This window comes from Dendropsophus ebraccatus, chromosome 3, assembly GCF_027789765.1.
Source record: "Dendropsophus ebraccatus isolate aDenEbr1 chromosome 3, aDenEbr1.pat, whole genome shotgun sequence".
NCBI classification, from domain to species: Eukaryota; Metazoa; Chordata; class Amphibia; order Anura; family Hylidae; genus Dendropsophus; species Dendropsophus ebraccatus.
In genome coordinates, this window is record NC_091456.1 from 9929693 (window position 1) to 9953430 (window position 23738).

A 23738-nucleotide genomic window follows, 5' to 3' on the forward strand; every position below is an offset into this window, starting at 1 on the left:
GAGCAAGCGAGTGCGGACCTGACAGATCGCCCCTCTTAATAGGGGCTTTAGGAGGACATTTGGGGAACACTGAAAGGTAAGAATAGCAGGTTAGTTATGTTTTCTCCCTGGGCAGCACCAAATTAAAAGTTTTGATTTACCAACTTAACCCAACTGATCCAAACTCTTGATATTTTGTTCAAACTTTTCTGGAAATGACAGTGTCTATTAAACTAATTCTTTAGATAGGAGATAATTTTTTTTAATTAATACATTGCTTTAATAAATGTATATTACTTTGTAATATAACCAATAAAATAAAGGTATTGTTTTCTTTCTGTATTACACATCTTCCATTGAACGGCAGCAGTTTTGGGCAAAACAGGCCCCTCAGCTTCCGCCAACGATTGTTTTGTGACCTGCAGGACTGTCTAAGTACTGCAGTTCCCATACACCTGCTCTGATTTAGAGAAGGGTCCCGTCCCCCTGTGTACTGTATAGCAAGAGGAATCCTACCCCTGTGTGTTGTATATAAGAAAATACAGTACGGGGGGGCAGGACCCTAGTGGCCAGCTTCCAACAATACAACTGAGGGAAGCCAATCTGTTACACTTAGCCCAGGCCTCAGTGACATTATGACGCTGATCCCGGCTTGGCGATTCTGCAACCTCTAACAATCGAGCCCAGACAACATAGATCAATGCAGTACATATGTACTGAATTGATCCCTTTAAATAATCATGCTATTGCTTATTAAACTCATCTACACTACAAATTAGTGCAGGGACAAAAAAAAAAAAAGTTTTCATCAATAAAAAATTCCTTCCCATATTAAAAGTTGAAACCCCCCCTTTCCCATTTCATAATTAATAATAATAATAATAATAATAACATATTTGCTATAAGCTTGTATGGAATTGCCCAAAATATTAAATAATTTCTGATGCAACACAGTAAACAGCGTAAGCCCAGAAATCCGTCAAAGAGCAAAATTGTAGATTTTTTCTTCACATCAAATCCGGAAAAATTTGAAGAGGAAATGGTCAAAGTTGTATATACACAAGCAAGATACCAATAAAAAGTACTGATAATACTAGAAAAAAGCCTCATATAGCGCCAAAGACCAAAAAATAAAAGAGTTATAAGGATGGGAATACAGCACAATAATAAATACTTTAAGCTTTAATTTTTTAAAAGCAGTAAAATAAAATGAAAGTTATATACTGTACATTGCCTATGGCTATAATTGTGATGACTTTATGTACCAAACATAAATAACGTGTCAGTTTTGCTGCAGGGTGAGCGGCATAAAGACGACCCCTCCACCCGATGATCTTTCCGGCACAGCCAGAGCCGCTCGCTTCATTGTGTGAACTGACAGGTCTTTCTGCGGACGCAATTCTTTTAATTGCAGCCGCAGAAAACTGACAATATCAGTTCTTTGCGGTCCCGCATTGGATCCCGGCCGGAGAGTATACCATGTGTATACGGTCCGGTCGGGATCCCATAGGAGGAGAGGCAATGTGCATACATGTGCAAAGTACGGCCGCTGTTGCCAATAGCACTAACGGACGTATTTTTATGTAGTGTGAACATAGCCTTAAAATGTATAATATACCTAGATGGTCCTTCTGAAAGAACTTGATGTAGATTTGTACATAGCCAATAACCACAATCAATAAAACACGACTACGGCTATCAGTCACCATCTGCTTGAGGAATAGAAAGGACGTGACTTCCTCTTACGTGAGTCATCCTGCGTGATGACTAGTTTGGTGGTTCCTTAAAACTTATTTATCTTTCACAGCTCAGAAGACTTTGTTGGTCAAGCACTAAATTTAAAGTAAGAAGACTTTAAAGGTTTAAACCAGGGATGCCTTCGGACCTCCAGCTGTTGCAAAACTACAACTCCCATCATGCCTGGACAGCCAAAGCTTTAGCTTTGGCTGTCCAGGCATGATGGGAGTTGTAGTTTTGCAACAGCTGGAGGGCCAAGGTTCCCTACCCCTGGTTTAAATGTAAAGGTTTATAACAGATAATTTATTCTTTTCAACACTTTACTATCTATGAAGGTAAGTTATTAGTTTTGGTTTAGATTAACAAGGTATCAATATCTGCAAAGTGATTACAAGTCCAATCAATATTCTATCATGCGAGAGGAGACAAAAGTAAAGCCATATGCACGGTACCTTTCACCCGGTGGGGACGCGCTGTACACGCTCCATTTATGATCACAATCCTGTAATGTAAATATTATTCTCATGTCAGTATGGTGAAACAAAGGCAACTCTAACCTGGAGACATCTATACAGCGAGATAGCAGGTGTTCTAGTATAGAGTATTTGTGCCACAGCATATCTGCAGGACGAGGCTTAATACCCTAAGTACATATAATAAAAGGGCATTTAAACATTTTATCGTTAATGTTCTTCCAGGATAGAAATCGGGCCTGTTTGTTCAGTCTCCATTTAAATATATAAGAGAAATCGTATATATCTGACAGCTGGAGTCACCGCTAACATTTCAGAACAAGAATGGATTTTTGGAGAACTTTGTCTTGTTTGTTGAAAGTCATGTCAATAGTGATAATAAAAATAAAAAAAACGATGTAAAACTTACCCGTAGGATTTATAATACATGTTATAATGAAGCTGCTATTAGTCTGACTACGAGAGATCCGCACTGAAAGGTTACCAGTCAAGAAGCCTCAAGGGCGCTCACAACGTAAGTATCATTTATTTACTTATGGTCAAAGGAGTCTACAAAGTGTAAGGTCTCTGATGGATAAAATATACACACATACAGTGGTACCTTGGTTTAGGAATAACTTGGATTAAGAGCGCTTTGCAAGAAGAGTTCACAGTTGTTCAAAATTGTAACTTGGTTTAAGAGCATTGCTTTGGTCTAAGAGCTCCCTGTACTGGGTGGGACGCGGAGTGTGTGTGTGTGGGGGGGGTATGATCTGCATAGCAGGGTCTACAGCGCTGTACTCTGACCCAGGAAGTCTCCCTTAACTTTAAAAATCATAGCAGATCCACTTCAGGCTGGGGCTTGCATCAGGGGACAGGACTGTGGAGGTAACCCCTCTGTCCCCGGACAGAGTGTGCTGCTATACGGTGCCCACATCTGCCCTTCTTATTCCTTCATTCTCCCTGCAGTCTCTGTTAGCCCTTGTGTTTCCCATCCTCTCCATTCCTGCTATAATGTGCCTGCACTCACACTCAGCTATACACACTGCTGCTATAATGTGTCTGCACTCACACTCAGCCATTCACACTGCTATTTAGAAAAGTTTCTGTCTCTGTCCTCCTGCTCAGCTCTGTGATTCTCACTTCCTAATTGGTCCATGCTAAACACACACCCCTTCCCCATTATTGTCAGGTGACCACACAGACCTCTGACAGCAGCCCTGCTTCTCTATTTTAGCCTGTTGTACTAGGCTACTGCATTTATAGGGATCTGCAGTTCCATCCTGTATCTACAAACTGCTGCTGTGTTATCAGGGTTATACAGTTACTATACATTATACACCACATGCTGCTATACTGTACAGTAACTTATATATCACATATCCAGCTGATGTGTTATCAGGGTTATACAGTTACTATACATTATACACCACATGCTGCTATACTGTACAGTAACTTATATATCACATATCCAGCTGCTGTGTTATCAGGGTTATACAGTTACTATACATTATACACCACATGCTGCTATACTGTACAGTAACTTATATGTCATATATCCAGCTGCTGTGTTATCAGGGTTATACAGTTACTATACATTATACACCACATGCTGCTATACTGCACAGTAACTTATAACATCACTTTTTTTTTTAATGAACTGGGGCCAGAGATTTGTATTTTACTTATTTTAAAAAAATGTTGTCTTACAGTACTTATTGCTACATGTCCTACAGTAAGGGGTGTATTCTCCCAAGTGTGACACAGTGCTGCCACCTCTGTCCATGTCAGGAACTGTCCAGAGCAGGAGAGGTTTTCTATGGGGATTTGCTGCTGCTCTGGACAGTTGCTGACATGGACAAAGGTGGCAGCAGAGAGCACTGTGTCAGACTGTGTCAGGAATGAATATACCACTTCCTGCAGGAGGACATACAGCAGCTGATAAGAACTGGAAGACAAGTTTTTTTTAATAGAAATAAATTACAACTCTCTGGCACCAGTTCATTTAAAAGGGAACATTTTGTGTTGAACTACCCCTTTAAGTTCATAAAAAAAATCTGGGGAGCAGATGATAGCACTGCTTACTGGGCCTTAACCTGATGTCATAAGATTAATGAAGGGTGACCATCAGCAGTGATGCATAGCTGTCGTTCCTAGCCTCCAGCCAAATCTGAGTCATTGCCTTCCATTGGGGCATGCAGTGACATTTCAGGGGTCCTCCCTCTTCCTCAAATGTCACAGCATGCCCCAGTCCACAGGCAGAAAGGAAAACAAAAAGGCGATGATCTTGATGCAGTTATAAGCATGTAACTTCCAACAGTTTGCATTATGCAGATGGTAATATAAATTTTTATTTTAAGCATTAAAGGGGCATTCCGGTCAAACATAACTTTTGATCTGTTGCTGCCCATGGTGAGACTAAGGCTGCATTCCCACGTTCCGTGATCCTGACGGATCACGGACGTGGAATGCATGTACTGGTGTCCCCCTGCGCCCGCACAGCATCTGTAATTAGATGCTGGGAGCGGGGGAGACTGTATTCATAAGCGCCGCGCTGTAGTAACAGCACCGTGCGGCTGCTTCAGTGCAGCGCGGCGCTTATGAATACAGTCTCCCCCGCTCCCAGCATCTAATTACAGATGCTGTATGGGCGCGGGGGGACTCCGGTACATGCATTCCACGTCCGTGATCCGTCAGGATCACGGAACGTGGGAATGCAGCCTAGCAATTCCTTCCATACTTGTTATCTATTCAGTCTCCTTCCCCCAGTTCTCAGCTGCTGCTTTCTGCTGAAGACACAAAAATCTGTGTGAGCTGTTCTGTCTTTCTCCCCTCCTCCCTTCCGAGACAGCTGATGTAAACAAGTCCCTGGCAGGCTTTATCTGCAACATTGTAACTACTTTGTAATGCTGGGAGGGTTATTCTGAGATCAAGCTGTTCGGGTACCAACATTTTGTCCATGTGTGTTCAGTATGTCTGATTGTTTTGCTGTTATCTGCCCATGCCCGCAGCTTATATCATAAACTAAAAAGCAGCTGACAGCGAGCATTTAAATGATCACTAACCCACAAATGAACTGTTTGGGATAAGCTGTGTCTATAGCATGTCACCACAAGCAGCATAGAGGACGTTCTAGAGCAGTATTTAGCAGTGTAGTAAAATCATTGGGATAAGATTTAAGTCTTTAGCATTTTCTCTGTGTTTTTGTTTCTGCAACTTAGGGCCCAACCCTGCACTGTAAGCGTGTGCCGATCTATTACACAGCTTGATAATAGCGCGGCAGGACTACACAGACATGTTGCTTTTTACAAGAAAAATAAGGTTTACACTTCCCTATTCTCCCCCATTGCCCTTGTTCCATCACTGACACTGACCTAGCCCCATCACTTGAGTGACAGGCTGCTCAGCCAATCACTGGCTGAGACAGGACAGACCACAGCTAGTGATGGGCTGAGTGGCCTGTAACTGAAGAGACGGAACCAAAAACGTCAGCGGTGAGCAGGAAACATGGGCAAAAGGCTGCAGGACAACAGAGAAGAACAGGTAAGTATAAACTTTATTATTTTTACACTGTTATCTATTAGCCATTGGCCACACATCCCTACACGGAGCGATGCATGACCGACAGTCAATGATTTTGGAAGACTTGAGATTTTTTTAATAGAAGTAAATTACAAATCTTTGGCACCAGTTAATTTGAAAGAATTTTTTTTTTGTGAACCTCTTTAAGTCCCATAGAGAGTGAGGGTGGCCGACCATGCCTCCATTCACCTGGGGATAAAATAATCTCCATTTTCATGATTGGAGGGGAGGGTTCCCAGCAGTCAAATAGGGATCTTGTGGATAGAGAACAGCTTTTAATCTTGTGATAACCCCTTTAAAGCTTGTTTTCTCTATTTGTTAGTGTGGTGTCCCACCACGTGTGTTATTTGTTACACCCTTCATAAAAGCCTGTACTTGTTGTTAGTAAGTGGTGATGAATGTAGTGATATAGGTGTGTGTGCTCAAATGCTGCACAGCTGACATGTGTAAAAGGTTATTGTTTATTTGTATGTCACCTGATTTTGTGAAAGTATAGGAGTCTTTTCTTCTTCTGTCCTATCAACTCTCTCTTTACTTCTTCTGATACACTCTTCACCCACTCACAGCGCACCTTACATACGCTGAGAAAGGATAGTCACATGGGTGGAGGAAGTGTGGGAGCTTTTTGTGCTGGACATTGGAGAGGAAGGACGCATGCTCGAAAGCTCCCTACAGTGGTCCCTCTGGGCCCTGGCCCTCTGCCAGGTCCCCAACCGCAAGTGATGTGTACAAGATGCCGGCACTCTGGCGTGCGGTGCAACGTGGACAAATACGTAAATTCAATGAATTAGATTCCCGGCACTCACTCAGCATAACTTTGCAATTAGATTCTTTATTCCATAAAGAGGTGCACGTAAAGGATAAACAGGACGCGTTTCGGCGTGGTCCGCCTTTCTCAAGTGAGTCTTAGTTAGAACCCCATATGGGTAGGAAGCAAGACAAGACACAGCTAACAGTTTCTTCTCAGTCTACTCTACACAACACTATGCAGTGTTAGAACTCTTACAGGAGAGGGCAGGTCAGAGATAACCCCAACCCACGCTGTGGACAAGGAGAGTCACAGTGCAGGACAGTATCATCAGACAGCAGTAAGCTAGGAACTGATCCGGATAGAGTAAAGTTGCTAAGAGCCTAAGAACTCTATCTCGCAGCGTGGTTGTCATTAGAGAACACTCAGCATTCCGCTCATCCCAGGTAACAAGGTCTGGGCCCTGTGTCACCCTCTAGGACGGGTCCCCCAAATCTAGTGGGCATAAGGTGGTGCGAAGACTAAAAGGTCATAACACAGGCACAGGTATTCTCCTCTTCTTCTTTCAAGTATTCTTCTACCTTATCCTCCAACATCCCGGCAAAGCACAGTACTACTTGGGTTGGGACTCTCACGACACCCTCCTCTCTGCTTCTCTGATTCTTTGTATCCCTCAACTCGCAACTTAGTCAGCACGACTGTACTCCTATCACAGAACTGGATGTTGCATTATCAAGTGTTTTACTGTGTGAAATATCCAGTGCTCTACTTATCAAGTGTCTTATCAAGAGAACCATATCCTGTCAAGGGAAAGTTGTATTACCTGCTGCACACAAGTACTTTAAAGTAAACAGATTATTTATGATCAAGAGACTCTTCGCCTCACACCGACACTATATCTTTGGGACAATTCCCCTTTCTGTGGGTGGCGGTACCAATAGTCCAGGAGGGTCACTACACCACTCTGGCCCACCGTGATCACAGCCCAAGGGACCTCGTAGCAACACGCAGGTCACTGTCCACAGGGGAACAAGGTGTAACTGGCCCTTTAAACTAAAAGCAGGTGTGCCCAACCAGCACTGGCGTCATGACACAACATCTCAGGGTCCGGCTACCACCTCACCATCTAGCAAGTGACAGGCCGTTCCTTCGCCATAGCATCTCGGGAGCTCACCAGTTAGCTTATATTGCAACTAATCTGTCCCCATATTTTAGAAGCTTACATTAACTCTCTCCTTTCCTTTTAGATATTAACTATGAACTCATCACGTACATGCTTCTTCAAGGACGCAAACCTGTCCCCAGCGCTGGGAGTAGCGGTATCGGTGGAGTTCTGCTTTGGGTTGTTTGGAAACTGTGTAATTATGTGGATTTTCTTTTTCCGCCTCCATTCCTGGAACACCAGCACACTCTATCTCTTCAATGTGTCCCTTGCAGATTTCCTCCTAATTATTTGTCTTCCTTTTCGGGCAAAATACTACCTGAATGGTAAAAACTGGTACTTTGGTGACATCCCCTGCAGGATTATGCTTTTCATGATATCTCTTAATCGTACAGGAAGTATCTTCTTCTTAACAGCAGTCGTAGTGAATCGCTATTTCATGATCGTTCACCCGTACAACCAAATGAACACAATGAAGACCATGCCGGGAGGTTTCCTCATCTCGGTCTTGCTCTGGAGTATTATAATAACTTTAACGTCCTACATTTTAGCAACATCACATTTGATCATAGGGGAAATTGCCAACAAAACGCTCTGCGAGAGTTTCAACCTAAACTGGGATAGAAATGTAATAATAATCTGGCATTATGTGTTCTTTGCGGTTCAGCTGATAATCCCCCTCTTTGTCATATTGCTCTGTACAGCATTTATTATTAAACAGCTCAGAAGATGCCAGGACAAGAGCGGCAAAATGAGGAGAACCATGAAATCCATGACATTGGTAGCATTCATCTTCATTCTCTGTTTTCTCCCTAGTACGGTGTTGACCCTAATAGTGATTCTCTCTAAACAGTTAATGATGTGTAAGTTATTCGACATCTCCAGTCTGGTGTTCGGAGCCTCTTTGACACTCACGTATTTGAGCAGTGTGCTTAACCCATTGGTCGTTTACTTTTCGAGTCCCGTTTTTCGAGACGTTTCACGAGAGTCATGCGGATTTACCAAAAAGCAAGGAACGAGTAAAACAATTACCTGTGAGCAGCATACCGAATAAACCCCATCACGTTTCCTCTCCAATCTACAAGATGCCCGTCATGTCATAAATCACCTATGTGATGCCAAACCATGTATTGTAGGCTTTAAGGGGAATGTGCCGTCAGGAAATGACATTGTATAAATAATGATTTTATGTTAAATATTTTTTGTAAAGAGTCACTCTTTTTTATTTTATTTTTTTGCAGAAATCAATAGTCCAGGCGATTTTAAGAAACTTTGTAATTGGGTTTATAAGGCAAATATGCCATTATCTGCATTCAGAAAGACTTTTCCTAGGTTCTCCCCCCCCCCCGCCTCCACTTTCCCAGTCACTGCAAAATATCAGGAAATTGTGTCTTGTTGCATGAGACATGTCCCTGTTTGTTCTATAGAGAGGGAAAGGGGGAGGAGGGAGATGAGTTGGCAGCAGAGAGCAGAGAACAAAGGATTACATAGTGGGAAGCTGTGTGAAGCCGGTATTCAGAGGTAAGTGCTGACTGTCAGAGGAGATAGCCTGGTGATGTAGCTGTAAATTAACTCTTTGTTGTCCTGTTTTGGTGCCTCATCTCCCTCCACCCCTCCTCTCTCCATAAGAAAACCATGAAGACAGGGGGAAGAGCTTCAAACTGCTGTTTCGTGATAAAAATGCTTTTTTGGCTAATAAACCCAATTACAAAGTTTCTTAAAGTGACTGTACCACCAGGCCCAGGCTGAAGCACTGGAGGCGGCCGACCCACCCTTAGTGGGAGGAAAACCCCACCCCTCTATGATAGGGTTCCATTGATTCTAATCGAGTGACATCATGGAGGGGCTGGGGTTTCTTCCCACTGGGGATTGGTCGGCCCGCCTCCAGTGCTTTAGCCTGGGCCTGGTGGTACAATCACTTTAAAATCGCCTGTACTATTGATTTCTGCAAAAAAAATTAAACGACAGTGACAGTTTAATGGACTATCATACGAGTAACAAAATGCATATTATTATAAAATAGTGCTGAGATCTTGCAGTTCTCATTCTTACCACTGCGGCTTAAACTAAGCTGAGACTTCCTGTTGTGTCTGTGGTGATAAGAGGAGGCTGCTGAAAAGTGATCTGTACAGCATTGCAGCGTCATGTGACACCAGTAGAGGAGACAATAGCAGCTCCCTGTGGAATGACCTCTTCACAGGTCACAGAGCGCGCTTAGTAATGTTTCACATCCATGTCAAGGGGACAGAGTCTGTCTATTATTGTCTATCTTTATGAGTCTTGCTGTGAAGCATGTCACTAAATGCTGTTAAGAACAGCTCAGGCAAGATGTCCGCCCCTATAACAATGTACAAAAAGTGAAATAAAAAAATTAGTTAGAAAATAGAAAGATTAGAATAAAAGAACAAGTTTTAGTATTTGACTCTAATCAGTAAAAGAAAATTTAGGTGACACGTGACCTTTAACCTTTACTGCCTCAGAACAGAATATTCATGCATTTTTGCACCATTGCTGTTTGCTGCCACACAGTTATTAGATATGATAGCTGGTGCTCATTGCCTTTGTGGGACACTGGCCTTACACAACGTCAACCAAGATCATGACATAAATTAAAAGAATAAATAGTACACAAGGGAAACTGATCTGGGCCTCTCGCTATCTTCACATACACCCACTCCTCTTCAATGCCCTTCTACTTACAGGAAGCGGGGTACAAGCTGCTTTCCAGATGGTACAGTGTTCCTACTCTTCTCCGCAGGATCTTCCTTGATATCTCACTGCTGTGTTGGAGGAACTGTGGGTATAAAGGCTCGTTCCTGTATACCTTGTGGAGCTGTCCAAAACGGATCCCTTTTTGGAAGGAGGTGTGGCGATTAGCTTCTATCTCTACAGACTTTCAGCTGCCGTTTTTTCTATTACACATACTGTCATTCTATCCTATGTCACTTGGTCAGATGCCCTCCACATATCCATATGGTTAAGAAAGGTTGTGGATATCAGACACACGGAAGGCCTCGCAGCCCAGATGTGTGACTGTTTTGCTCGGTTCTTTCATATGTGGTTCCACTGGGACCAATTCACGGAAATGGATGAATATAAAGCTCTAGTAAATTGAATGTACCACTATATACATCACTTTGTGTGGGTTTTTTTTTTTTTTTTACATGAATGGGTGCTGTGGTCTTTTTTTTGAACTGCGGTTAGGTTCCTGCACATGGCTCCAGTTTGTTCCCTAGCACCGGCCCGGCATTAAGCAGGCCTGCCGGGCCGCGGTTAAAAAAAAAAAAGAGACTGCAACACTGGCATTGCCGCACTAGACTACCTTTTTTCCCCTCTCTCTTCTTATTCCTCTTTCTTGCTGCTTGTTCCCCTCTTGTCTTTGTCTCTCCCCCTGCTCCTGGTCTCTCTTTCCTCTACTGCCATGGTTTAACCTTCCATCCTGCTAAAAGAAGGGGACAGTTTTTTTTCTTCCCTTCCAGACACAACACCTATGTCCATTGGCTTTATCTAGAAGTAATCCAGTATGGTGACCTATGAACACTTTTAAAGATCATTTATTTCAACATTAATATAACGGCATACATGAAATATGAAAATATCAAACAAAATAAATACAGAAGAGGGAATGGTAAGTGCTTGAAATCAGTATATACATTTGTCAGTGAGAACAGACTAATGTTTAAGATACTGAATTATTAAAGTTCAGTCTTGAAATGACAGCTTATAACTTAGTTCTTAGGCCATAAAGTCAGGCACTTCAGTTATGTGTCAACAGATTAGTACAGTAGTAAGAGACTATAGCAAGAGGACGATCTAAGAACTAGATTACATTTTGCTTTGTTGACACAATCCAGAAAACTTCATTTCAATTGCCTTTATGCTTGTTCACTTAGAAATCCCTGTAAAAAAATAAAAATAAACATTTATGCAAGACTATTAGATGGCTTATGCTTCTTTAGAACAGAACATACAGTGATGTATACACAGATACATTAGGAAAAAAACATTAAGAGAAATAGTCATACCTTGACAATATCCATGTTTGTGGCATTTCTTGGGTAAGGTTTCCCACGATATTTCAGATATTCCGTTATAAGCTCAGCCGCATTATCCCAGCTATAAGATGTAGCATGAAAGTTGCATCACAATATAAAAACAAATAAAAATAGACACCATAACCTATTCCAGAAACTACTGTAAACACTGTGGCTACTTGCATAATAATAGTAAGTAGTGGTGCTTTATGTATCAGAAGACGATATAATATTTAAGTGTTGATACATGGATCGGTTATTTGCAGAGAGCAGAATGAAAGAACACCAATAAAGCATTGTACAATGTTTGCTTTTAGGGTGCCTTCACACGTACCAGATCCGCAGCGGATTTTACACTGCGAGTTTGCAGCGAAATCAGCTGCAGATCCATGTAGTGTGAAGGTCTATGGGGGTTACATATCCACAGTGAAATATTCATTCCACTGCGGATATGTAGGGCGGCCCGTTTAACCCCCGGCCACCCGCAGTCCCCGGCCCAGGGCATACATTGCCTGCTCGGCGCCGCGGCTTTGTGAGGCTCCCGTCGGTCGCCATCAGCCAATCAGCTGCCGTGCACTGATTGGCTGATGGGGAGCGAGGGGAGCCGGGAGCCTCTCACACAGCCACGGTGCCGAGCAGGTAATGTATGCTCCGTGCCGGAGGGCTGCGAGGGGTTAAAGGGGCCGGGTCATATACTCGCAGCAGAATGAAAATTCCGCTGCGGGTATGTGACCCATCCACTTCACACTACCAGGATCTGCCGCAGATTTCACCCTGCGGATCCGGTACGTGTGAAGGCACCCTTAAAGAAAAAACCTTCCTCGCTTCCGTACTGCAGCCAGCATGAGGGTATATTCACACGAACGGACTCGCAGCGAGATTCTCGCTGCGAGTCCGGCAGGTCCTGGCAGTTCCCACACACTATATACTCGCTGCGGTCTGAACAACCGCAGCGAGTATGTAATTCTACCGCCCTTAACCCCTTCTGCTCCCCCCGGCTCCCCCGCTGTAAGCATACATTTCCTGTCCTCGCTGCACGGGTCTGGCGTCCTGCTGTCCCGTCCGGCCAATCAGTGGCTGCGGCTGGGCAACACACTGATTGGCCGAACGGGAGAGCAGGACGCCGGACCAGTGCAGCGAGGACAGGTAATGTATGCTTACAGTGGGGGAGCCGGGCGGGAGCAGAAGGGGTTAAGGGCGGTAGAATTACATACTAGCTCTGCGGTCGTTCAGACCGCAGCGAGTATATAGTGTGTGGGAACTGCCAGGACCTGCTGGACTCGCAGCGAGAATCTCACTGTGATTCCGTTTGTGTGAATATACCCTTAAGGAGCTTCGATCCCTACTGACATCACAAGCCCGCTCAGCCAGTAGCAGCTCAGGCAGGACACCACTGCTACCCCTGATTGGCTGAGTAAGCCTGAGACATCACGTTTCTGAACCCAGTAGCTCTGCAGAACAGGGACCAGACATCTGTAATACCAGCGGTGGCGTGGGAGCCAGGAAGGTAATTTTTTTTGTGCATTCAAAAGGAATACATCCAACCATGACTCGACATTTCAGTGTTCACAATGGGGCCATTTCTGTATCCATGTTTTCAAGGACTCTCTAGGCTGCATCCAACTTCTTCAGCCCCCACTAATCAAACGCAGAGAGTTTGGGTTCGGACAAGGTAGTTCAGAGTGTAGTAGCTACATTACAATAAGCTACTTACCAATTTCTGTCTACAAGGTATTTTGCAAGCTCTTTGACACGATTGGAATTAACTGCATGCATCTTCAGGACACCATAGCATTTACTTTTTAAGAACTTTTCAAGCTGTTTCTTCTTAATCATATTGTCCAAAATTAGTGTTTTAATCTGCATTAAACACAACAACCAATAATACATTGAAAATAAAACACATGTATCTGAAGGTAACAGAATACTGCAAACACATCTGGTATGAAAAGATCAGAGAAATAAGAAAGCCACTGTATAACAATACTTTAACGGTGCAATATGTGTGTGTGTGTGTATATATATATATATATATATATTTTTTTTTTTATATATATATATATATATATATATATATATATATATATATATATATATATATATACATACACACACCCCAGTGGATTTCTTGTTCTCTGCACTGATACAAAAATGGAAAATGGTTACCACTACACATACTGGTCTGACTGGAAGGCATAGACCACAACCTTTTGTGACTGGTATGAAAAGAGGAATCAGAAGCTTTCAATATGAAACATATCAGTTTTAAAGACGCACTCTGGTAGTACATGTTATAATGTTAAAAGGAATTTTTTTACTTTGGTGTTTTATTTGAAGTATGATATTTTTACTCCTCGATGACTGACCTGTGAAGCCACACCTGCCACTTCTCCTGTATTCATACAGTCCTCTGCTTGAAGCAAAACCGTTTCTGAGTTACAGGCACTTAAAAATCCCTGCATTAAAAGACAAAGAAATACCAACTATTACCATGAATACATTGACTCATATGAGAAGCTTGACTAAGCAATTGCAGAGCAATTCAGTGTTCAACTTCACATAACTGCCTGAGTGACAAACAGGATTTTAAGTATCCCTGTCATTATAACTTTCAAAATCTAAATCAGCATCAGATGCTATATATAGCATGTTTGCAATTCACATTAATTATTTGCTTTTAGTTCTCATGTTTTAAAACAAAGCTATACTTACTGTTTCTATGTCCAGTCTCCTGAAGGCAGCTCTATAACAGCTATACTTACTGTATCCAGGTCCAGTCTCCTGAAGGCAGCTATATAAAAGCTATACTTACTGTATCCAGGTCCAGTCTCCTGAAGGCAGCTATATAACAGCTATACTTACTGTATCCAGGTCCAGTCTCCTGAAGGCAGCTATATAAAAGCTACACTTACTGTATCCAGGTCCAGTCTCCTGAAGGCTGCTATATAACAGCTATACTTACTGTATCCAGGTCCAGTCTCCTGAAGGCTGCTATATAACAGCTATACTTACTGTATCCAGGTCCAGTCTCCTGAAGGCAGCTATATAACAGCTATACTTACTGTATCCAGGTCCAGTCTCCTGATGGCAGCTATATAACAGCTATACTTACTGTATCCAGGTCCAGTCTCCTGAAGGCAGCTATATAACAGCTATACTTACTGTATCCAGGTCCAGTCTCCTGAAGGCTGCTATATAACAGCTATACTTACTGTATCCAGGTCCAGTCTCCTGAAGGCTGCTATATAACAGCTATACTTACTGTTTCTATGTCCAGTCTCCTGAAGGCAGCTATATACCAGCTAAACTTACTGTATCCAGGTCCAGTCTCCTGAAGGCAGCTATACTTGCTTGTTTTTCCAGGTACAGCCTCTTGAAGCTTTTTAGTCTTGTGCTGGTTGAAAAAGAAACTAAACATAGGAGGTCCCGGCTCAATACGTCCATCAATCAAGTGGCTGCCTTCACTATGAGCGCAGACTGTGACATCCTGTGTTTAGTCTCTTATTTTCAATAAGCACAAGACTAAAAAGCTTTAAGAGACAGTTTGGCGCTATGGGGACGGACAGTGCTCCTATCGGCGCCCCAGTGCTCCTAACAGTCTTACCGGACCGTGGAGCAAACTAATAACTGCACCGAAGCTGCACAGAGAAGGAAAGTAAGAGACATACCTTCCTCCTCGGTGTCTCCTGTGCAATAGGGACATATCAGCAAGTTAGTGTATGGACTTTAAATTTAACTATTCTTTTTTTTTTTTTAGACATTTTCTTCATGTATATGTACTTGTATGTTTAATATGTACTTGTATGTTTAATATGTACATTCACATATATGCAATTTAGGTTTATCCTGTTTTTCCTCTCTCCCCATGCAACATACTGGCGTCGTAGTGACGCTAAAATGGTCATACAGAGTCTCTATCAGCACAGCACAACTTAATTTTTAGCTGACCTGCCCTCACTCTATGCTTTTTTTTCTCTGTCTGAATGCTACCATGGAATAAAGGACTGCAATCGGTGAGTGCTGCTTCTTTCTTCATCCTTCTTTGTAGTAGATTTTTATTATATACCACAAAAGATTGATGCTCTGAAATGATCCTCCTACTTTGTTCTTTTGGCTGTAACTGAAGACTGTGCTGATCATGCCAAAACATTCTGTAGCTGTAATGATACTTCCAAGAGATTGTAAATAATTCTTACGGAGAAAGGGTTCATGGACACTGGATTCTCACAGCCTGTATAGCGTAAAGCTGCAGACTAAAATAAAACAGCTGGTCATATCCAGAACAGTGGTACTAGGGCAAATAAAAATCTGTAGTCAGCTTCTTAACTTCAGCCAAAAGCAAAATTAACAGTTTCTGGACTTTGAAAAGAAAGGAGTGTGTGGTACTACAGATTTATTCTTTTCCTTTTTCACTTCATTAAGTCCTGCAGATGGCCACTACAGTCCCTTCCCTACCTGAGCCGAACAGGACATATGTTCACACAGTATGCATAACAATACACCTGGCCCAGGAAAAGTTTAGTAACAGTACATATTAGGTTTCTGAAAATGCAGTGATGATAAATTACCTGAATTTGTTGTTCTCTCTTGTCCACATAGGGGATTAACAAAAGACAACCCAGAGTAAACGCTGGGAGATCAATCTGGGCATATTGTTTAGCAATCCCTACAAGATCCAGATCAGCAAGAACAGGGCACCTTAAGCAATATAGGAAGAAAAAATGTTATATATATTCTATCACAGGCTGCAGCAAACAAAGCTGAATGAAGCTCAGAAGACTATTCTACAAGAATACATTTCAGTTGTAGGGAAAGCCATGGGTTTGAAACATTAGTCTTAAAGGGAATCTGTCAGCTGTAATTCATATTTTAAACTTCTGACACTGTTAGATATCACATACACACACTATATATATATATATATATATATATATATATATATATATATATATATATATATATACACACACATATTTATACACACACACACTTTTTTGTATTTTTATATATCATGACAGGTCCCCTAAACTGTATTTAAAGCCTTTCATATTCTATTTTACTTACTTTAATAACACCAGAAAGGACTGGTAGCATTCTTCAAGCTGTGAGGGGCTTGGGGGGCAAGAAGCTAGAAAACAAAGAATACATTTCAGACAGCAATAATAATAATAATCAAACCTCTTGATGATAGTAACATCTACATACCACAAGCAAATGGTGCCAGTACGACACTACGCCATGCCCTGCTGAAGTTTGGAACCTGTAAACAAATCCCAACATTTAGATATTTCATAATTCGTTCAGATATGGCCATAGGAAAGCTACTCTCACATGATTATAGACACAACCAATACACATACCTCCCAGAGGCAGTAAATGCCAGTGATAGCGACCAACACTTTTCTGAGGTAAGACATCTAAAACAAAACAAAACAACAAAAAAACATAAATACAGACATTAAAATCCCAAATTTGGGATTTGTGCAGGTGAAGAATTAGGACATCTGTGTGCTGTGACCGGTCATGTCACCTGCTTACCATGTTAAACCCAAGCAACTTTTGCAGCAATCCACTCCAGAGTTGAGGGTCATAAACTTGGTATTCTAAGCTAAGTTCTGTTACCAATCTCACCGCCTAAAAAAAAGTGAAAAAAACAATCTGTGTAAGAGATTTTATACATGAAATATAATCAAACACCACAATTAAGGCCACTTTACCAGAGAATATTTTGCATCTGTACTACTTTTTTGAGAACTATAATATGGAGGTGTTAATCTATGGGCTATTCATGTCACATTATATACATCATATTATAAAATACCTGCATACTTTAAAAATGCAGCATGTGCTATTTTTGTCTGTTTTGCGAATGAAAAATGCCCATTAAAGTCTATGGAGGGAATAAAAATATGGATGCACCTCTACTATACAGTCTATCAGAAATACAGTGAGGTTCTGACGAAACACAGATGACAGGTACTTGATGTTATTTCACCTGCAGTGGTATGGCTACCATAAAGGCAGACCACGCCACTGCTACAGGGCCCGAAGGCCCCTGGCCCTTTCACTGTGAGCAATCATGATGAACGCTAACAGTTAAGTGCGGGGGAACTCTGACAGAGCAAGAAGCAATTGGCTTCCTGCCCTGACTGTATCTCATACTGTTTCTTAAACTTTAAATTTTATTGAGATTTTCTAAAACAAAAAATAAAAAGTATGAATACTACAAAATATAATGCTTAGGTGTATGTAGAAAATAAAACTCCATAACAATAAGATTACAAAATTTATATCAGTACAATAAACCTTAGAGAAAATTTTGTAATCATGGTGTAAACCAAAGTAACCACCAATGAGAAGTAAACCTTAAAGGGGTATTCCCCCCAAGAGCAAAAAAAATGAAATGCCTCCAAACCTAGCTAGTCTTACTCACGAAGTCCCCCTGAGAATTTTGAGCAGTCTCCCGTCTTTCTAGCTGCTTCCGTTCCTGAGTTACAAGTTTTTCTTAAAGATGGTCTATATCCAAGATAGGAAACTACATTTCCCATCATGCAATGCTTATGCCTGATGATGATAATGATGATGATGTACCAGAGTTGAGAAGGTGATGGCCATGTAGCAGAGCTGAGATGTGACGGGGATGTAGGAGAGCTGAGATAGTGAGCACGATGTAGCAGAGCTGAGATAGTGAGAACGATGTAGCAGAGCTGAGATGTGATGAGGATGTAGCAGAGCTGAGATGTGACGGGGATGTAGCAGAGCTGAGATAGTGAGCACGATGTAGCAGAGCTGAGATAGTGAGAACGATGTAGCAGAGCTGAGATGTGATGAGGATGTAGCAGAGCTGAGATGTGACGGGGATGTAGCAGAGCTGAGATAGTGAGCACGATGTAGCAGAGCTGAGATAGGGAAAACGATGTAGCAGAGCTGAGATAGTGAGAACGATGTAGAAGAGCTGAGATAGTGAAACGATGTAGCAGAGCTGAGATGTGATGAGAGCAGAACTGAGATAGTGAAAACGATGTAGCAGAGCTGAGATAGGGAAAACGATGTAGCAGAGCTGAGATAGTGAGAACGATGTAGCAGAGCTGAGATGTGATGAGGATGTAGCAGAGCTGAGATGTGATGAGGATGTGGCAGAGCTGAGATAGTGAGAACGATGTAGCAGAGCTGAGATGTCCAGGGGTGAGAAGGCTGTAGGCGGCCGCAGGTGAGAGGGCTGCGGGCGGCCGTGGGTGAGAGTGCTGCGGGCAGGTGGGACGGCTGCGGGCGGCCGCAGGTGAAAGGGCTGCGGGCGGCCGCGGGTGGGACGGCTGCGGGCGGCCGCAGGTGAAAGGGCTGCGGGCGGCCGCGGGTGAAAGGGCTGCGGGCGGCCCGGGGAGAGGGCTGCGGGGGGCTGGGGGAGTCACACAGTTGGGGCTGCAGGCACAGGAGCGCTGCGGGCAGCCACCGGGTGAGCGGGGGTAAATGCACAGCCTGATGGAGAGGGGAGGAGTGAAGGGGTTGTGCACACAGTGTGGGGGAGGGAGATGCATGATATGGGTGATCTCTGTGGGGGGTGCCGCTACACAGTTGCACCTATCGGAGGCTGCCAGCGGCCACCGGGAGACGGGGGGCACAGACTGTGGGTACGCTCAGGGTGGGGAGGTTACATAGAGCTGGTGACCTCCAGGGCGAGGGGCACACAGTGGGCGGTGCTGCTGTCAGAGAGGAAGACAGCTGCAGCGTCTCACTGTCCTCCCTCACTTCAGTGGACTGGGTTAGAAGCGCTAACCCAGCCCATTGAAGAGATGGAGGACACGTGATGCCGTCTCGGAGGGTCAGGGCCAGGAGCAGGGAGCGGTGTCAGAGTGGACTGAGAGCTGATGATTCTATGCAATCCGTGGGGGTGGGGGCACCTAGATAACAGCAAAACTGTGCAGAATCCGTAATAAGTTTATATTGGAAAGATGGAAAGCTACGGGTGGGCAATGTATTAATGCAAAAATAATTTTGGGGGGAATACCCCTTTAAACAAACAAAATAAAAAAAAAAGTAGCTGAACTTAGATTATGTACACTGTTTAGTTCTATGTATGAACTGAATGGAATAATACACCTACTCAGGCAAAATACATGTTGAATCATACCCCCCTTCTAGAGACTAACAATTCCTTCTATGCTTCTTATTACTATTTCAGTTTCCTTCCCCCAGTTCTGAGCAACTGCTTTCTGCTGAAGACTCAGAAAACTGTGTGTGTGAGCTGTTCTCTCCATCTCCCCCTCCTCCGTTATGAGACTGCTTATGTATACAGCTCCCTGGTCAGCTGGTTCTGCATTCTGTGTTGCTGGGAGGGTTTATCTGAGGTTACATTGCTGATGACCTCACTGTGATTAACCCTCCCGGCCTCACATGTGCAGATACAGGGACACTGTTTACATCAGCTGTCTTGGAAGGGTGGGGTCAGGAGGGAGGGAGTTTTCTGTGTCTTCAGCAGAAAGAAGAATCTCAGAACTGGGGGAATACCCCTTTAAACTTCCCGATGTTTGACTGCATGTAGCCAGAATAGCATAACATTGAATCTCTATTAAAAAAAATCAAAAAAACAAACAAAAAAAACATTAACCCCTTAGGGACTAAGCCTATTTGAGCCTTAATGACCAGGCTCATTTTTCAAAATCTGACCTGTCTCACTTTATGCGCTTATAGCTCAGTGATGCTTTAACATATGCTAGCAATTCTGAGATTGTAACATTCTGAGATTTTTTTTTGTAACATATGGTACTTTATATTAGTGGCAAAATTTGGTCACTATCTTTTGTGTTTTTTGTGAAAAACCTAAAAATATCATGAAAAATTTGCACTTTACAAACTTTGAAATTCTCTGCTTCTAAAAAAAGAAAGTCGTATCACATAAATAAGTTACTAGGTCAAATTACCAATATGTCCTCTTTATTCTGGCATAATTTAGTAAACATATTTTACTTTTCTTGGGTGTTACGGGGCTTAGAAATATATCAGCAAATTATCAATTTTTCATGAAATTTCAAAAATATTTTTTTTTAGGGACCAGTTCTTTTTTTTAAGTGTGTTTAGGAGGCTTGTATACTTGAAACCCCCATAAATGACTCCATTTTGGAAACTACACACCCTAAGGAATTAATCTAGGGGTATAATGAGCATTTTAACCCTACAGGGGCTGGAGGAAAGTATTCACAATTAGGCCGGAAAAAAATGGAAAATAGAAATTTTCAAATATGTTCGTTCAGATTAAAGTATCTCATTTTCACAAGCAACAGGAGAGAAAAAGCACCCCAAAATTTGTAACGCAGGTCCTCCTGAGTACAATGGTACCCCATATGGGGGCATAAACCACTGTATGGGCACACAGCCGGGCTCAGAAGGGAAGGAGCGCCTATTAGCATTTTCAGTGCAGGTTTTGCTGTACAAGTTTTCAGGCGCCAGGTGCATTTGCAGAGCCCCTGTAGTGCCAGCAGAGTGAAACCCCCCCATAAGTCACTCCATTTTGGAAAGTTAACCCCTCAAAGAATACGTCTTGGGGTGCAGTGAGCATTTTGACCCCACAGGTATTAGAGGAAAGTATTCAAAATTAGACAGTAAAAATGAAAAACTAGAATTTTTCCAATAATATGCTTGTTTAGTTTGAAATTTCTCAATTTCACAGGGAAAGGGAGAGAAAACGCACCCCAAAATCTGTAACGCAGGTTCTCCTGAGTACAACGGTACCCCATATGTGGGCATAAACCACTGCATGGGCACACAGCCGGGCTCAGAACGGAAGGAGCGCCAATTAGCATTTGCAGTGCAGATTTTTCTGAAGAAGTTTCCGAGCACCGGGTGCGTTTGCATTTTGGAAAGGGCACCCCTCAAATAAGTCATCTTGGGGTCCAGTGAGCATTTTGACCCCACAGGTATTAGAGGAAAGGATTCAAAATTAGAAAGTAAAAATGGAAAAAAAAAAATGAATTTTTTCAATAATGTTTGTTTAGTTTGAAATTTCTCAATTTCTCGAGAAACAGGAGAGAAAATGCACCATAAAATTTGTAAAGCAGGTTCTCCTGAGCACAACGGTACCCCATATGTGGGCATAAACCACTGTATGGGCACACAGCAGGGCTCAGAAGGAAAGGAGCATCATTTTGCTGGTGCAAAACCGCAGCTAGTATCGGTTATTAGAATAGCACAGTTGCTAAAAAAAATGTTTTAAAATGAGATTACAGGTAATCTGGGGTGGTGACGGGCAACCTGGGAGTGTTTACTTGCTATCTGGGGTGTTGACGGGCAATCTGGGGTGGTACGAGCAGTCTGTGGCAATCTGGGTTGGCTACGGGCAATCTGGGTTGGCTACGGGCAATCTGGGTTGGCTACGGGCAATCTGGGTTGGCTACGGGCAATCTGGGTTGGTTACGGGCAATCTGGGTTGGCTACGGGCAATCTGGGTTGGCTACGGGCAATCTGGGTTGGCTACGGGCAATCTGGGTTGGCTACGGGCAATCTGGGTTGGTTACGGGCAATCTGCGGGTGTTTACTGGCTATCTAGGGGTGTTTACTGGCTATCTGGGGTGGTAACGGACAATCTGGGAGTATTTACTGCCTATATGGGGTGGTAAAGGACAATCTGGGGGTGTTTACTGGCTATCTGAGTTGGTGACGGGCAATCTGGGGGTGTTTACTGGCTATCTGAGTTGGTGACGGGCAATCTGGGGGGGGGGTCACAGGCAAACTGGGGTGGTGATGGTCAATCTGGGGGAGGAGTGAAAGGCAATCTGGGGTGGTTACGGGTAATCTGGGGTGGTTATGGGTAGCCTGTGGCAATCTGGGGTGGTTATGGGTAGCCTGTGGCAATCTGGGGTGGTTACAGGCAATCTGGGGGTGTTTACTGGCTATCTGGGGTGGTTACGGGTAATCTGAGCAGTTACAGGTAAACTGGAGTGGTTATGAATAATCTGGGGTGGTTACAGGTAATGCGGGGTGGTTACAGGTAATGCGGGGTGGTTACAGGTAATGCGGAGTGGTTACAGGTAATGCGGGGTGGTTACAGGTAATGCGGGGTGGTTACAGGTAATGCAGAGTGGTTACAGGTAATGCGGGGTGGTTACAGGTAATGCGGAGTGGTTACAGGTAATGCGGAGTGGTTACAGGTAATGCGGGGTGGTTACAGGTAATGCGGAGTGGTTACAGGTAATGCGAGGTGGTTACAGGTAATGCGAGGTGGTTACAGGTAATCTGGGGCACTTGACTTTTTATCCCGTCACCAATGATTTTTGGTGACGGGACAAAAAGTGCCGGCAGCATTTGGAACAAGTGATCAGTGGTATATAGTATATACCGCTGATCACTTGTACCAGGACCACATCGGCTAGTCCCTGATCATTGCCCCATGCTCTCCGCCACCTCTGGTAGTAGAGAGAATGAGAGATTGGTCTTTTTTTAAGGGTACAAACACACCTGCTGTATCCGCAGCGAGTTTCTGGCTGCATATTCGCAGCGAGACTCGCTGAGGATCACGGTCCTGTGTACTCAATGGCGGACAAACTCGCAGCAGGGATGTACATCCCTGCTGCAAGTTTGTCCGCAGCTCGCCCCGTTGACTCCCCGGCCGCCGGAGACTAGACGCCACCTGATCCCGGCTACGGGGCTCCCGACGTCTTCACGGCCCGTTCAGCCAATCAGTGCTGCGGTGGGGCAGCGCACTGATTGGCCGAGCGGGACGTTCCGGGAATCAGAGAAGGACAAGGTGATGTATAGTTGGGACCAGGTGATGTATAGTCTCTGGCGGCCGGGGGGTTAACGGGTCGGCCTTTGGACAAACTCGCAGCAGGGATGTACATCCCTGTTGCGAGTTTGTCTGCCATTGAGTACACAGGGCCAGGATCCTCAGCGAGTCTCGCTGTGAATACGCAGCGAGAAACTCGCTGCCGATGTGGCAAGTGTGTTTGTACCCTAAGGAATTAATCACTGTGAACACTAAGGTTATTCCGTGGGGGTGGGGGGGTGGGGACACATTTATCTCCTCTCACTGTGGATTAACGGTGAGAGGAGAT

At 43.4% G+C, this 23738-nt stretch overlaps 1 protein-coding gene across 2 annotated transcripts in view; it reads right to left on the minus strand.

Annotated features, from left to right (window-relative positions):
* Positions 1–11232: 11232 nt before the first annotated feature.
* Positions 11233–23738, minus strand: part of KNTC1 (kinetochore associated 1) — a 74538-nt gene continuing 62032 nt past the window's right edge. For both annotated transcript variants that reach the window (XM_069960867.1, XM_069960866.1), the window contains exons 56-64: positions 17233–17328; positions 17055–17111; positions 16900–16954; positions 16759–16822; positions 16263–16392; positions 14061–14150; positions 13409–13554; positions 11686–11776; positions 11233–11559 (exon numbers count right to left, since the gene is read on the minus strand). In XM_069960867.1, coding sequence (XP_069816968.1) covers positions 11536–11559; positions 11686–11776; positions 13409–13554; positions 14061–14150; positions 16263–16392; positions 16759–16822; positions 16900–16954; positions 17055–17111; positions 17233–17328 — 753 coding nt within the window. In that variant the 3' untranslated portion in view covers positions 11233–11535. The remainder of the gene's footprint in view (positions 11560–11685; positions 11777–13408; positions 13555–14060; positions 14151–16262; positions 16393–16758; positions 16823–16899; positions 16955–17054; positions 17112–17232; positions 17329–23738) is intronic.